At 53.5% G+C, this 16,450-nt stretch overlaps 5 protein-coding genes across 5 annotated transcripts; 2 read left to right on the forward strand and 3 right to left on the reverse strand.

Annotated features, from left to right (window-relative positions):
* Window positions 1-102: 102 nt before the first annotated feature.
* GCN1 (translational activator of GCN4) lies at window positions 103-9,395 on the forward strand (the record flags this gene model as incomplete). The annotated part of the gene is made up of 4 exons (XM_064836209.1): window positions 103-8,135; window positions 8,626-8,895; window positions 8,977-9,127; window positions 9,231-9,395. The coding sequence occupies 4 exons, from the start codon at window positions 103-105 to the stop codon at window positions 9,393-9,395; spliced, it is 8,619 nt and encodes a 2,872-aa protein (XP_064696418.1).
* Window positions 9,396-10,245: 850 nt separating this feature from the next.
* On the reverse strand, window positions 10,246-10,645 carry INH1 (ATPase inhibitor; the record flags this gene model as incomplete). The annotated part of the gene is made up of 2 exons (XM_064836210.1): window positions 10,246-10,375; window positions 10,413-10,645. 2 exons carry the CDS (start codon window positions 10,643-10,645, stop codon window positions 10,246-10,248), a joined length of 363 nt encoding a protein of 120 aa, XP_064696419.1.
* Window positions 10,646-11,498: 853 nt separating this feature from the next.
* hxk1 (hexokinase) lies at window positions 11,499-13,206 on the forward strand (the record flags this gene model as incomplete). The annotated part of the gene is made up of 3 exons (XM_064836211.1): window positions 11,499-12,687; window positions 12,776-13,086; window positions 13,156-13,206. 3 exons carry the CDS (start codon window positions 11,499-11,501, stop codon window positions 13,204-13,206), a joined length of 1,551 nt encoding a protein of 516 aa, XP_064696420.1.
* Window positions 13,207-13,614: 408 nt separating this feature from the next.
* LTS14_003508 (uncharacterized protein) lies at window positions 13,615-14,992 on the reverse strand (the record flags this gene model as incomplete). The annotated part of the gene is given in 2 exon segments (XM_064836212.1): window positions 13,615-14,188; window positions 14,205-14,992. The coding sequence occupies 2 exon segments, from the start codon at window positions 14,990-14,992 to the stop codon at window positions 13,615-13,617; spliced, it is 1,362 nt and encodes a 453-aa protein (XP_064696421.1).
* A 266-nt stretch (window positions 14,993-15,258) lies between these two features.
* On the reverse strand, window positions 15,259-15,632 carry LTS14_003509 (uncharacterized protein; the record flags this gene model as incomplete). Its single annotated transcript, XM_064836213.1, has 2 exons — window positions 15,259-15,383; window positions 15,437-15,632. The coding sequence occupies 2 exons, from the start codon at window positions 15,630-15,632 to the stop codon at window positions 15,259-15,261; spliced, it is 321 nt and encodes a 106-aa protein (XP_064696422.1).
* Window positions 15,633-16,450: the final 818 nt, after the last annotated feature.

Genomic DNA, 16,450 nt, shown 5'->3' on the forward strand with positions numbered 1-16,450 from the left:
TCGTGGAGAAACGAGAAGTGAATTGTGCAGACATTCTACAGATCGTATCGCCACCGATCAACAAGACGAAGCGACGGAAACAGGAGTGGGGTTAGTATCATGATGGATACTGAAGCGAATGGAGATCATGGGCTGGACCTGGGCGCCACCCGAAAAATCTTGCTGTCCAATTCTACCAAGCGACGAGCTTTGGAACTCCAAGGGCTGAATGAAAGGCTTCACGCAGATGAATGCCAAGCTACTGAGATTGTTCGCATGCTGGCCATTTTTGTGGACACCTACGCCCTCTACGTTGATACGAGATCCAGACAAGCAGTTGAGCAGTGTATATCAACGATTGCTTCGCTGCCCAGTGCAAGTGAAACTCTACCGCCGTTCGTCGGATTCATCGAGAGGGAGGCGGGAAAGGGTGGCATTGCCCCTGCGAATGCTTTCGTATTGATACGATGGTGCTCGATGCTGATTCAGCATTCTGCTGCTCGCAAAGAACTATGGCATGCTTGGGGTCAGCGACTTGTCTTTGCCATGACAACAGCCCTCGATCTGTTGTTCCAGAGCGACACCAAGGCTTCAACTATCACGACTGCCCTGCGTGTCAGTCGAAGAGCGTATCGTACGCTTCTGAAGGCTGATTTCGGCAGTTCCGCCCTCGACGTGTGCATCACAAGCTTGACAGCCAAGGCAAGTGGTCCAATTGCTCACCACGCAATACCCCTAGGCATATTTGCCGGGGTGTGCAGTAGACTGCCCGGAACGGATGGCATCATTCGCGGAAGGAAGTCTGACTATGCTGCTTTTTACGTGCGAGAAATGCTTGGATCACGAGTACGGCTTCCGGCATATATTGCCAGGTCTCTTCATGACTTCTTCTCGTCATTTATCACTGTCGACGACATGAAGAGTGACTACATCCCGGCCATTGAGAAATCGTTATTGCGTGCACCAGAGATCGTCTTGAATGACCTGGTGACACCAATTGTGCTTGCCCTGCCGGATGATCTGGACTTGTCTGATTTACTTCTGTCGAATCTACTCAAGCCACTACTATCGAACGCTAAATCTTCCAATGCGGATATTAGAGAAGGTGTTCTTCGCACGTTCATCGCCACATCAAGCCGCTGTCATGAGGCCGACGTGGTCCGCAAGATTGGAGACGAGATTGCAGCTCCTCTGAACAGCAACAAAGTATCGGGTGCCGAACAGAGAGTCTTGCACGCCAAGATGCTCGCCGCGCTGTCCGGAACGCAGGGGCTCAGACGGAACACACTTTTAGACCACGTTGCAGTTGCAGCCAAGGAATCTAACGAGGCTGCTCTGGGTGCGGAGCTAGAAGCAGCCGGTAAAGCCATAGGATTTGCTTTGCAGCAAGGTGAAAAGATCGAGAGCCCAGTCATGGACGCATTCACCAAGGGTCTTGGTGAAAAGAGACTACCCATGCGTCGACTGTGGGTGCTGCAGTTGGCCAACATCTTCTGGGACATTGACGATGACGCCCTCGAAGGCGGACATGCCGATGCTTTTGCAGATGCGTGTCTTGGAAAGCTGATCGATATATTCAACGAGATCGCAGCTAATCCCATACCAGCGACCTCCTCTGGCCAGATCGGAATTGCATTCATGATTACAGCCTTATGCCTTGCGAGATTCCCGAGAATGAAAGATCTCAAGAGTGCATCCATCTTAAAAAAGGCGAATGTGCAAGACAGAGTACTGGCTTTGGAACCGAAGCCTTCATTCCTGCTCAATCCTCGAGTATACAGCAAGCTAGCAACGGACGACGACTTCGTCTGGTTTCAACGTGCTCTGGTATCGGCCCTCGAACATCTACCGCTTTCGCAACAAGTCGACGTTGTGAGCGTCAGCTGGACACAAGGCTTGATCTTCTGCATAGTAGCCGCCGGCAATTCTCCCAAGGGTCGCAGCAGCACGCTAAGTACTCTTCGGAATACATACGTCTCTAAGCCAGAATTCATCGGCAGGCTCGTGACACTTGGACTATGGCAGTGGCTAGAAGACCTCGAACTAATGGCTAAAGATTCTGCAGCTCTCGCTGCCAAGACCGGACGTGGCGAATTGCACAAGATCGTTCGTTCTATATGTCTTCCGCAAGACTCATTCGAGCTTAAAGGACAGCCAATACCCGAGGGGACGATCGAGCAACAGTTGGCGAGTCTCGTTGTACTGTGCCGGCCTCAGCTGCTTCCGCGGTCATCGTGGATTGGTCTATGCATTCGCACAGGCACCGATCCGGGTGCCCTAGCTACTAGGCTCTCACAAGACTGCCTATCGCGAACTTTGACCGTCACAGAACATTCCACCTGGAAGAACGTCGCCGCGTTTCAAAGTGCAGCTTATGATGCGGCAGCAGAGCTCGCCTTTGTCGCTCCTAATGCCATTACACCGCTATTAGTGGCGCAAATATCTCTCGACTTGGCTCCATCTCAGCTAACGGAAATTGGTCCTACCGAAGCAGCGATCTATCGTACACCAGAAGGCACAGCTTTTGTTAATGTCCTTTCAAAGCAAGCTCAAGCGCAGCCTGTAAGCAAGAATACTAAAGACTACGAGACGCTCAAATGGGAAGAAGAACTTCGAACCCAGATATCTCAGAAGAAAGGGCAAGCGAGAAAGCTCACGGCAGAGGAGCAGTCAAAGGTCAATGCACAGCTTGCCAAGGAGTCCGATATTCGTACACGTGTTGCCGACGTCGATGCACGTCTACGGCGAGGGATTGGAATGATAGGCGCACTTGCGACAGGGCCACCGACTGAAGCAGAGGCATGGTTCGGACCGTCCGTCAAGCTGCTATTCGAAGTCATCGAGGCGGGCGCTGGGCTCATTTTGGGCGACACTGCTGCGCTTGGCTATCTGCAGTGCGCGAACAAAACTTCTGGCCGGCTTCTTGCTATGAGACCCTTCGTCGGGGTTGCTACTCTCAGGGCTGCGGGCATTACACTTCTGCCAGAGAATTTGCTTGCTGAGCCTCTTGGAGACTTGGTCACACGTGTACTGTACAGACTGCGATTCCTCGGTGAGCAAAGACCATTTGATACTGTTACACTCAGCTACATCCTGGCTCTGGTGTTCTTGGTCCTTGAGCATGGAGGGATTGACCGGGCCGATAGCGAAGCTGCCGATGAACAAATCATTCTTGCAGTAGAGTTCCTCTCGTTTCACACAGAAACTTGCAGCGATGTCCGTCTACCTCGGGAGAAATTGCTAGATACACTAATCCACTCCATGGAACGCTTCACTCAGCACTTTCGTGCCATTAAGGACTGCTTCAGCGATCTGTGCAGATGTATTGCGCCATCAATGAGCGAAATTGAGACTGCTGCCGTGATCAAAGGTGCCATTGTCGCAGATCAGTCGGTTCGAGGTGCAGTACTACAGGCCGTCAGCGCTGAGCTCGACTTGACCGAAGGCACGTTTTATGCGGAGATCTGGCTTGCATACCACGATGATGTCGAAGAGCATGTTGAGATCGCTCACGAAATTTGGGACGAGCATCAGCTCAGAGTTCGAGAGGACTCCGACATGATATGCCTGCAATATCTCGAGTCGAAGGATATGCAGCTTCGACGTGCTGCCGCTCGCGCCGTGACAGGCGCAGTCCGGCACTTTCCCAATGGGTTCGACAAAATACTGGCTGAGCTCGAAGAAAGATATGCAGAGTATGCCAAGCCAAGGAAGCCGGAGCTCGATCGCTACGGTATGCCTGTCAAGAAAGATCTTGCAGATCCGTGGGAGGCTCGCCATGGGATTGCTCTAGCCTTTGGCGAGCTCGCAGACGTCTTCCCGCAAGATCAACTGACATCCTTTCTACAATTCTTGATCGAGCATGGCCCACTAGCCGACAAGAACAACTTAGTACGCGATGCGATGGTGGAGGCTGCGACCACGGTGGTCACGAGCCGTGGCAAAGAACAAGTCGAAGCACTGATGAAGCTATGCGAGACCACTCTCGAGAGCTCCGCAAACACCAACCAATCGCAGGATCTGGTCAGCGAGGCTGTAGTCATCTTATATGGTGCCCTGGCTCGTCATCTTCCACATGGCGACCCACGGGTGCCCAAGGTCGTACACCGCTTACTTGCGACACTCAGTACTCCATCCGAGTCAGTACAGTACGCAGTGGCACAATGCTTACCTCCACTTGTCCGCGCATCACCGGATAAAGCTAGTGAGTATTTGAAGATCACTATGGAGGAAGCCCTTCACAGCAAAAAGTATGCAAGCCGTCGTGGCGCTGCATATGGCTTAGCCGGTATCATCAAGGGGAGAGGTCTCTCTGCCTTGCGTGAGGGCCGCATGCTATCAATGCTCAGGGCTGCGACGGAAAACAAGAAAGATGCAAACGAGCGACAAGGTGCTTTCTTGGTCTACGAGCTCCTCTCGCTCCTGCTTGGACAGATTTTCGAACCGTATGTCATTCAAATTGTGCCACAATTGCTGGTCGGGTTCGGCGACACAACCACGGATGTTCGAGAAGCGTGCCTCGATGCTGCAAAGACATGCTTTGCCTCCTTGAGTTCATATGGCGTAAAACAGATCCTGCCGACACTGCTTGAAGGTCTTGACGAGTCACAGTGGCGAAGCAAGAAAGGTGCAAGTGACTCGCTGGGCGCCATGGCCTATCTTGACCCTCAGCAGCTTGCTGTAAGCCTGCCAGAAATCATTCCGCCGTTAACAGAAGTTCTGAACGACTCGCACAAAGAAGTCAGAGCGTCTGCTAAGAGAAGTCTGCAGCGCTTCGGCGATGTCATCACTAATCCAGAAGTCAAGAGTCAGGTTGACATACTGCTTAAAGCACTCAGTGACCCCACGAAGTATACTGATGACGCTCTTGATGCGCTCATCCGCGTCAACTTCATTCACTATCTCGATGCACCATCTCTTGCGCTCGTCGTGCGTATCTTGGAGCGTGGACTGGGCGAGCGTTCGGGCACGAAACGCAAGGCCGCGCAGATCATTGGCAGTCTGGCTCATCTGACAGAGCGCAAGGACTTGACACAGCACTTGCCTATACTCATCGCTGGTCTTCGTGTAGCCATTGTTGACCCTGTTCCTGCTACGAGAGCTACAGCTTCGAAAGCACTTGGATCAACCATCGAGAAGCTTGGCGAAGACGCATTGCCCGACCTCATACCAGATCTCATGCAAACTCTCAAGGCCGACACTGGCGCTGGAGATCGTTTAGGATCCGCACAAGCTCTGAGCGAAGTTCTCGCCGGTCTTGGTACTGGCCGCCTCGAAGAAACGCTGCCGACCATCCTTCAGAACGTGGCGAGCTCGAAAGCCTCAGTCAGAGAAGGCTTCATGTCCTTGTTCATCTTCCTGCCCGCCTGCTTCGGACAAAGCTTCGCAAATTATCTGGCCAAGATCATTCCACCAATTTTGGCTGGTCTCGCCGATGACATCGAGTCCATACGTGAGACAGCTTTGCGTGCTGGACGGCTACTCGTCAAGAATTTTGCAACTAAATCTGTGGATCTGTTGCTTCCTGAGCTCGAGCGCGGTCTTGCAGACGATAGCTACCGCATCCGTCTCAGCTCCGTTGAGCTCGTTGGCGACTTGCTCTTCAATCTGACAGGCATTAGTGGAAAGACTGAGGCAGAAGATATGGAAGAGAATGCTACGGAAGCAGGTCAGTCATTGCTAGAAGTCCTTGGCCAAGAGAAGCGCGATCGTGTATTGTCTGCGCTATACATCTGTCGCAATGATACTTCAGGTCTCGTCCGGACTGCCGCCATCACGGTCTGGAAGGCATTGGTGTCAACGCCACGCACGCTACGTGAACTCATCCCGACACTTACTCAACTGCTTATCCGCAGATTGGCGAGTTCTAACATGGAGCAGAAGGTCATTGCAGGCAATGCTCTGGGCGAGCTCATCCGAAAAGCTGGAGAGGGCGTGTTGGCCAGCCTCTTACCAACACTCGAAGAGGGTCTGCAAACCTCGACGGACACCGACGCACGTGAGGGTATCTGTATCGCACTACGCGAGCTCATTGCTTCTGCTTCGCCCGAGTCCCTGGAAGAGTATGAGAAGACCCTTATTTCCGTGGTGCGGACAGCTCTAGTCGATTCGGACGAAGACGTCAGAGAAGCTGCTGCAGAAGCATTTGATTCACTGCAGAAGGTCATTGGCAAACGTGCCATCGACCAGGTCTTACCATACCTTCTCAGCTTACTGCGCTCTGAAGATGACGCCGAGAATGCCTTGTCTGGTCTCTTGACACTATTGACAGAGACAAGTCGCAGCAATGTCATCCTCCCGAACCTGCTACCAACATTGCTCACATCGCCAATCTCAGCCTTCAATGCTCGTGCACTTGCATCACTGGCGCAAGTCGCTAGCTCGGCGATGACCAGGAGACTGCCGATCATACTCAACTCACTTATGGACAACATCGTAGCTACTAAAAATGATTCTCTCCGTGCTGAGCTCGACCTCGCATTCGACACTGTCATCGTGTCAGTGGATGAGTACGACGGTCTCAACACGATGATGAGCGCAATGCTTGCTCTCGTCAAGCATGACGATCATCGCAGACGTGCGGCGGGAGACATGCATCTCGCAAAATTCTTCGAAAGTGCTCAAGTCGACTTCTCACGATACTATCCTGACCTCATTCGTGTCCTGCTCAACGCCTTTGACGACGGTGACAAGGATGTCGTCAAGGCTGCTTGGACTGCGCTTTCAGCTCTTACACAGCGCCTGCGAAAAGAGGAGATGGAGTCACTTGTGGTGACTACCCGTCAAACACTCAACCATGTTGGTGTTGCCGGCCATAGCTTGCCAGGTTTCTCATTACCGAAGGGCATCAATGCCATCCTGCCAATCTTCCTGCAAGGTCTCATGAATGGCTCTGCTGAGCAACGAACACAAGCCGCTCTCGCTATCTCAGATCTGATCGACCGCACAAGCCCAGAGGGTCTCAGGCCTTTTGTCACTCAGATCACTGGGCCACTGATTCGTGTTGTATCCGAGCGATCTACGGAGCTGAAGTCGGCCATCCTACTCACCCTCAATAATTTGCTCGAGAAGATCCCGACCTTCCTCAAGCCCTTCTTGCCTCAGCTTCAGCGCACTTTTGCAAAGTCGCTGGCAGACCCTTCGAGCGAGATCCTGCGGTCAAGGGCCGCCAAGGCTCTGGGGACTTTGATCACGATGACGCCAAGGATTGATCCATTGATCGCTGAGCTCGTCACTGGAGCCAAGACGACCGATTCAGGTGTCAAGAACGCTATGCTGAAAGCATTGTATGAGGTAGTCAGCAAGGCTGGTGGGAACATGAGTGATGTGTCTCGGAATTCAATTCTTGGCCTGATCGACTCAGAATCTGGCGAAGATGACGATGCTCTGAACATAACATTCGCAAAGCTACTCGGTGCACTCATCAAAGTCCTACCACAAGATGCTGCGACAAGCTTGATCAAGAGCCGAGTGCTTATCAACCACTTTTCCCGCCCATCCGTACTGGCGCTCAATGCAGTCCTGGTAGAGGCACCAGAAGCCTTGACCAAGCAGCTAGCAGATGCTACGCAAACAGTCATCGTGCATGGTCTGAGCTATAAGGATCCATACATCTCGGATAACTGTGTCCTAGCAGCCGGCAAGTATCTCCTGGCCGAAAGCAGCAACAAGAGCTTCGATCATACAAAGCCGCTCTTCGATGCTCTGGCTCAAGTCATTCCACCAGGTCATCCAGTTGATACTCGTCGTCTTACTCTCGTGGTCATTCGCACCATCAGCCGCGAGCACAACGATCTCACACGTCCTCACCTCGAAACTCTCGTCCCGCCCATTTTCGCTAGCGTGAGGGATATGGTGATACCTGTCAAGCTGTCAGCCGAAAGTGCCTTCTTATCTATCTTCAACGTCGTGGACTCGGAGAATGAGGTATTCAATAAGTACATGGCTGGGCCTGGAACGAAGCTGGGACTGGGACCCCAGAGGAGCATGAAGGAGTATTTTACGAGGGTTGCGTTGAGGTTGAGTAGTCAGGCTAAGGAGAGGAGGGAGGCAGAGGGTGGTGTTAGGGGTTTCTTGAGTACGGAGGAGGGAGAGGATCTGAGGGAGATTATGAGTATTGGAAGGGTGGATCTGGGGGAGGGGACGTTTGGGGATGAGTAGAGGGGATCAGAGAGGATAGCAGTGGTTAAAAGCATAGCGTGGCTTTGTATGCATACAGTGCTTCAGCTCCTCCACTTTCTCCGAGTTTCAGTGCAAATGAGTGCCATTGTCGTATAGAACATGTAACATAGAATGGTTGTTCGATATTCCGATTTTCTGGTCACGTGAAAGCCTCAGCTCGCTAGCGGCGCCAAGCATCTCGTTTTCGCTGCATCGCACACAGCCAGCAGCGGGGAAGGCTTCGACGACCTTTCTTCTCGACAGACGTAGCACCATCGCCCACCATCACTAACCCGTAGCAAAGATGTGAGTAGACACCATATCCTCCATTACACACCCTTCCGCACCCATTGCACGCCATCACAGCCCTCACCACCCGCGCACGCGCCCTACACCGACCCCCAATCACCAAAATCCGCACATCCACCTACAGCACGAAACACCACGAGAGTCTATACCCAAACTAACGTACCTCTCTCCTCACAGGGTGAACCTCCGCACGCAAAAGCGCCTCGCGGCCGCCGTCGCCGGATGCGGCCAACGCAAGATCTGGCTCGACCCCAACGAAGTCAACGAGATCTCCAACGCCAACTCCCGCAACACCGTCCGCAAGCTCATTGCCGATGGCCTCATCATCCGCAAGCCCGTCACCATGCACTCGCGCTCGCGGTCTCGGGAGTTGACGGCTGCGAGGAGGCTTGGAAGGCATAGGGGTATGGGTAAGAGGAAGGGTACGGCGGATGCTAGGATGCCTAGGTTAGTACTGCACCATGAACGCTATGGATGTTGGGATATTGTTGGAGAGGGTATCGTGCTAATATGTCTGGTGTCTGACAGCCAGGTCGTGTGGATGCGTCGTCTGCGTGTCCTCCGCCGTCTACTGGTCAAGTACCGCGCCGCCGGCAAGATCGACAAACACCTCTATCACGAGCTCTACCACTTGAGCAAGGGTAACACCTTCAAGCACAAGCGTGCCCTTGTTGAGCACGTAAGTCATACACCACCTCTGCGGCTGTATAAGACATGACATCATGATTCTGTCCCGCCATACACTCGAAGATATGGAATAATACTGACTGCTTTCTTTACAGATCCACAAGGCCAAGGCCGAAGCCGCCCGTGAGCAACAGATCAAGTCGGAGATGGACGCCAAGCGCGCCAAGACCAAGGCCGCCCGCGAGAGGAGACAGGAGCGCATCACGCAGAAGAGGAACCAGATGGCGGGCGAGGAGGACGAGCCGGCGGCCGAGCAGTAGAGGACTTCATGAATGGATTGTTGATGGGGTGGGAGTTGTGTCTGCGGCTGCTACTACCGCGAATGTCTTACCTGATGCAAAGGGTTCAAGCGGCACCGAGGATGGGTTCGTGGCATGCTGTAGAGGTTTGTGCCACTGCTCGAGGCGGCCGTACATGGGATTGAGAGGGGAATTTCAGTACATGGCGTGCTTGCTTTTCCTCCTCATAGGCGTTGAGATGCGTATGGGTGTTGCTGCACATAGCGTGTGGAATGCATGACTGAGAACGTTCAGTTATCTCCCATGCCTCGAACGGGTACTGTATTCGCCATAAATCAGACCGAGTGATACCCAGGTTGCGTTGACGGGTTGAGTATGCCCATGCAGGCAATTGTATTAAGGTGTGCGCTTACCAGCGACGCGCCTGTAGTGATGTAAGAAGGCCGGCAACAAGGCTATGGACAGGTCTAGCGAATCATACGCAATGTTTACGTGGAAGTGTCATAGATCACCATCGTACTCGCAGGCCGTGCGGTAGCGTACTGTTCGGAGAAAGAGGAGTTACATTGACTTATATACAGATGACGACTGCCATATTTTCATGGCTTGGCCCGATGCTCCTTTCCGGCAATACAGTATCGTGACGAGGGCGGCTTATCGGTCGATCGTGATTGGATGGCATGGTGTTCTTGTTGGGTTGCCAGAGGAGCATGATTTCACGGTCGTGGAGACTTGAAGCATTTTGCAACTTTCTACTTCTTGCTCATGTTCTCGATCTCGTCGCGGTCCTTTTGCAGTTGGGCCTCGCTGTCGCTGTGGGTCCGGGGGAAAAGAAGAGGTTAGCCTGGTTCGATCTCGCTGCTTTGCATATTCATCCCCGCTCGCCCACAGTCACCATCTCGTTTCTGCTTCCCCGTGTATGCAGGCATGTACATGGCGCCCCTTCGTCACGGCCGCTGTTGACCTTTGTGTGTCTGTACCCTTCCTTCCTTTCTACCTCCCTGGATGGAGCTGAAATGGAGATGGGCTGTTACTTACGCGACCTTGCGCTTCAACGCCTCGAGCTTTTCCTTCTCACGCTGTCGGATGCTGAAGTCCTCGCTTGCTTGCTCGCGCTTGGTGAAGGCGTCGCCTTGGGCTGCACCGCCGGAGCGGGTGGCGCCTGCGTCGCCCTCGGCCATACGGCGGGCGGCTACGGTGAAGCTGCGGGTGCTGCTGGTGGTGGTCCGGGTGATGGAGGGGAGTTGGCGGGTGAGGCGGAGGAGGGACATGGTGGGTCGTTGTTGTTGTTGTTGTTGTTGGTGGGTGACTGAGGGGAGTGTATGGTTAGTTAGTTGAGATGGCTTGGGATTTGGGATGGGGATGTACTTTGGTGGTTGGGTACGTGTGTGATCTACCAAGCACAACAGCAGCTGTATGGACGACTCATGAGCTGGTAGGCACAAAAACGTCCGAGCTTCACGTGGCTCGGTCCGTCGGCTGTGATGTAGCGCTTGATGAAATGTGGATGTTCACCAGCGGCATTATTATTGATTGCCTCTTCTATAGCACCAGATCTGCATCTGTCGCGTGCAGGAAGGAAAGTAGAGGAAAGTAGAAGATTGTATCGCTTATACAACACCTGCGTAGAACAGTCTGACTCGTGCGCAACGTTCGAAGGGAAGGGAGGAGTGTGCCTGGCGTTGTCGCTCCTGCGTTGAGAAGCAACGTGGGGGTGCTTGGTGGGGACATGACGGACATTCTGAGCTACGCCAAAAAGTTAAGAGTCGCTGTGCATCATTCGTGTGTGTGCTGTCTGTGTCCTTCTATCCTTCCTATCACGCAGAGGCCAGTGGACGAGACACTTCGCCATCTGATCCATTGAACGAAGCCGAGCACTTCCTTCCTGCAGTGTAAGTCGTACCTTCCGCTGGCAGCTCCTTCTCGTTATGCTTTGTCAACGCTTAGTAGTTCCTGCCATTAATATTGGAGCTTCACTCGGAAGCACTCCCTGACTGACGACACGCTTTACAGCAAGCACTTCACTCGTTCACATCTCTCTCCATAATAATAATCTTCGACACCTCCGAACACCCGCACACCCGCACACCTTCACACCTTCACACCTTCACACCACCACCCAGCATGTCGTCCACCAGCCTAGGACCACGGCGGAAACCCAGCCGGAAGGGTTCCATGGCCGATGTGCCCAAAGACCTCCTGCAAGAGATCAAGAGACTGGAAGACTTGTTCACCGTCGACACGGCCAAGCTCAAGGCCATCTCTGACCACTTCGTCGACGAGCTGGCCAAGGGTCTGACAAAGGAAGGCGGCAGCATCCCCATGAACCCGACCTGGTGCATGGGCTTCCCCACCGGCAATGAAACCGGCACCTTCCTCGCCCTCGACATGGGCGGCACCAACCTCCGCGTCTGCGAGATCAACCTCCCCGAGGAAAAGGGCGAATTCGACATCATTCAATCCAAATACCGCATGCCCGAAGAGCTCAAGACCGGCAACGCCGACGAACTCTGGGCCTACATCGCCGACTGCCTCCAACAATTCATTGAATACCACCACGAAGGCGAACGTCTCGACAAGCTACCCCTCGGCTTCACCTTCTCCTACCCAGCCACCCAAGACTACATCGACCACGGCGTGCTCCAACGCTGGACCAAAGGCTTCGACATCGACGGCGTGGAAGGCAAAGACGTCGTCCCGCCCTTCGAAGCCGCCCTGACCGAACGCGGCGTCCCCATCAAACTCACCGCCCTGATCAACGACACCACCGGCACGCTGATAGCTAGCAGCTACACCGACCAGGAAATGAAGATCGGCTGCATCTTCGGCACGGGCTGTAATGCCGCATACATGGAGACCTGCGGCAATATCCCCAAACTCGCCGATATGAAGATAGATCCCGAGCAGGAAATCGCCATCAACTGCGAATGGGGCGCCTTTGACAACGAGCACAAGATCCTCCCTCGCACCCAATACGACGTCATCATCGACAAGGACTCGCCTCGGCCGGGTCAACAGGCATTCGAGAAGATGATCGCAGGTTTGTATCTGGGTGAGCTGTTCCGTCTCGTGCTGCTGGATTTGCACGAGCAACCTCATATCAAGATCTTCGAGGGTCAGGACGTGGCGTCGTTGAAGAAGCCTTATAGTCTCGATGCCTCGTTCTTGTCCGATATCGAGAATGATCCGTATGAGAATTTGCTGGAGACGGGGGATATGTTTCATACGAAGTTGGGGATTAAATGTCTGAAGCCCGAGCTCGAACTGATCAGGAGGTTGGCGGAGTTGATTGGGACGCGGAGCGCCAGACTTAGTACGATCTCACCCCACCTCCTTCCCAGCTTCTCTTCCTTCCACCATATAAACAAAACCCCTATATGCTGACGAGGATTGATATCCAGGTGCGTGTGGCGTCGCAGCGATCTGCAAAAAGAAATCCTACAAGACCTGCCACGTCGGCGCCGACGGCTCGGTGTTTAACAAGTACCCGCACTTCAAGGCCCGGGGCGCGCAAGCCCTCAAGGAGATTCTGGATTGGGAAAAGGGACGCGATGGCAAGGCGCTAGGGCGCGGGAACGACCCGGTGGAGATTTTACCCGCTGAGGATGGGAGTGGAGTTGGGGCGGCGTTGATTGCGGCGCTCACGTTGAAGAGGGTGCAGGAGGGGAGGACTATGGGGATTAGAGACCCCGAGGGGATGCTTGCTGGGACGGTGAGTATAGATTTAGCCGCTTGTTCTTGGGCTGGGAGGATCGTGCTGACGTTTCGTGGTTTCGTTTAGGCGGCTGCAAAGCCGAGTAGTAAGCAAGTCGCGCCCGAAGCTAAGAAATGAGGAGGGACTAACGGTGAAGTTGGCGTATGAGCCGTTGGGTGCACGGATACGGATGCAGAGACTGGCTGGTGGAGCAGGGTATATCCAGGCTATCACGAGCGGGGACAAAGGACATTTTTTAGACGGGGAGAATGTCTTGTCTCCGAAAGGGACATGATATTGGGATGAGCAATGAGCAGGTATCCTCGCCGAGAACCGTGGCTCCGGGGCGTGTACCTAAGAGCCCCCGTGAATGCGCCTGAATGCACCTGGTCCCTCTTGCGAAATCCGCGGTTGTGAATCTACTGTGCTTGTGCTTGCTGCTGGCGCATATCCTAATCTTGCTTACGTCAGCGGTATAGAGCTGCTCGCTAAGGTACGTCAGGAACGCGAGTGTCCCGTTGACGTTGTTGAATGCCAGAAAACCTGCTACTCGTCCTCCTGGCTGTAAATACTACTCACGTCGCTTCGCCTCCTCAGCGCCACCATCATCGTGGATGCCGTCCTCCTTCCTCTCTTGTCGACCGTGCTGGGCATGGCCCGTGATACAGGCATAGGCACGACGTCCACCCAATCTGCTTCGTTGCCGTCGTCGGGCTTGAAAGCTCGTTGGTGGCTACTGCTGCCCCACCGTAGCATCCAGAACTTGCGTAAACGCGGTGCTGATTCGAGCGCGAGAGCGATTGTTCGCTGTGGGTGAGTGATAGAGCCTAGGTAGATTTCTTCTAGCTGGGTCCAGTGGAGTGCTGTCATAGTTGGAGTCTGATCGGAATGACTGATGCACTCCGCCTTGTCGATCGAAGGGTCTTCGTCCTCGAAGTCGAGATGCAAGAGCAATGGACTCGGGCCCTCGGCTCCCAGCCACAGGAACCGTAGGACTCGAAGTGTGGGCGTGAAGCTCCGCAGAAAGTCATGAAGGATCTTCTTGGACATTTGCTTTTGAGCTGGACTCGGCGAGTCTTTGGCGCCGTGGAAGGGAGTTATGATCTGCAGGGTCGAGAGTCTGGAGGCGTTGCCACATGCTCTGCTCGAGTGGGGATGGCGATGGCGATGGTATGCTAGCGAAGCCGAAGACCCCGAGACCTGCCCAGCGGAGGTGGATGATACCCATGATGTGGATGGGCGCGAAGCGGATCTCGGTCAGATGTGGGAGTTCGGATTGCTCCAGCGCGCTGCGGATCGTGATGAGGGTTCTCTCGATTTTTGTGCGACCGGGCCATGATGGGTCACCGTGGACGCGGAGGATGATGGTGCGTAGTTGATGGCAGGGTGCAAGTAGAGAGAGCCAGTGTGCTGTGGCATCATCTTGCAGGTCTTGGTCTGGGTTGGACCGCCTGTCGAAGGCGATGGATAGTCGTGCGCCCTGATATCTTGATAACTGTTCATTGGGAGGAGGTCGATTCCATGGCAATCTTGCGAGAACACTCTTGCCCTTTTGATAGAGAGGTATGTCGCTTAGCGTTGAGTACTTGCGTCTAGACGATGATACCTGCGACGAGGACTCCTTGTCCTCGGCCGACTGCGTGCTTGGTGCTGAGATCGTAATTGTCAAGATATAGCAGAACTTAGCGATCCTGCGCCAGGCGAGATCTAGACGAACATCTGCCGTTGTCGCGCTGGCATAGAGCCCGCGGAAAGGGCGTCCAGGCTTCGAGTCCACGTAGTTGTGTAAGACTGTGCACACAGCTCGCAAGCACCTCAAAGCATTCCCGTCCAGCCAGCTTAGAAGTTGTGTCTTCGAGTCATTGTGTCGCCCACTAGATCGGAGGAGCGCGTTCTCGAGTGGAGCTCGTCTGACCCTATTCATGGCTGTCGAATGTGCTTCTACTAACCCTGATGGAATCGATGCAGGGTCAAATTCATCGCTCTGTCTCGCAACCGTGAAGCTAGAGCTTGGGTCAGGCGTCGATACAGTGGTGAATCACCAGTGGCAAACATGTCACGCATGGTCGCAGCCAGCGTTCATCGTGTGACAAGATCAGCCGAGAAGGTCCTCTCATATGCAGTGTCGGTCCTTCAACACTCTCAGTACCTACAGTCACGAGATACTACATGACTATACTCCAGGAGCACTTACGTGTAGTCCTTCTGTGGCCCTTTCACCTTGTACTTCACGCCAAAGACATCCATCTTCTGGCCTTCACCAGCAGATTTGGGCAGGCGGAATTCATAGTAGCTGAGATCCACGTCAGTAGAGCCTGACAAACAAGACATTGGTTATCATCATACGCCCAATACATGTCGAGCTCACATAAGTGCTCCCCACGACACACTACCGCGGGACCGACACGTTCGGTATCGATGTCGTGAAATAAGTAGTCAATCTCCTCCTTGCCGTCGACTTGCTTCGTATCTTCTTTGACGAACCAGGTGCTGATTTTATCTTCGTCGGCATTGTAGCGGTAGATGTATTCTTGGGCATAAGTCAGCGGATGCTTGAATCTCATGCCGTCGAAGTGACGATACTTCGATTGGCTCTCAGTTTATAGCCATTGTCAGTCTTCAGCTCGCCTCTCTCAGCATAGAGAAGTTCACCCGCCACGGAATGCGCACCTGGGGTTCGTGGCGTGAATTGGGCTGTGCCTTCGAAAGTTCCAGATGGGAAGCCCGGCAGGATACTGTTCAACGATCGCTTGAGTCGCCATGAGCCTTGTAGGCTGTCGAAAATGGCTTTGGTGGGGCTCTTGGCTGACATGATTAAGACACACTTTGAAAGAGATGGTGAGGTCTATGGCAAAGACGTGGAGGAGAGGTGGCGGTGAAATGTTCTTCCATCCCGATATGTAGGTGCCGGGCATGTTAGCAATCGATGACCCGCATCTTCCTAACCCGGCTAAAAACTGACTACATTGATAATGTTGCTGTGCAAGATGCTCAACATCAATCGTCAAGTTGCAGGGAATATCATACTGAGAAACGGACCTTGACATACAAAACATCACCTACGTGATCACAATGGCTGCCCCCGGAAGTCAATTTTGGTAGGAATCTTGAAGTATCGTGAGAGTTCAGGGCTGATACGAGATTCTGCTCAGTGTGCACATCTGCAGCTATCGTTACTCAACGGCGTACTGATTAGAGATCAAGTCATCCAAGACAAGCTCACTACAAAGGCAGCTCACCATGAGAGTTTCGAGCAGTTAGTCCAAGGCACGACTGTCATCCTGCGTTCCTAGCTGACACTCTGCAGATTATGGGAGATGAAGTGGAAGCAACCTGTCCGTGGACCACATATCAGTCTTTGTTCGTGACTGATGTTAGTTCT

The sequence above is a fragment of the Recurvomyces mirabilis genome (assembly GCF_035927965.1).
Source record: "Recurvomyces mirabilis strain CCFEE 5264 chromosome Unknown scaffold_7, whole genome shotgun sequence".
NCBI classification, from domain to species: Eukaryota; Fungi; Ascomycota; class Dothideomycetes; order Mycosphaerellales; family Teratosphaeriaceae; genus Recurvomyces; species Recurvomyces mirabilis.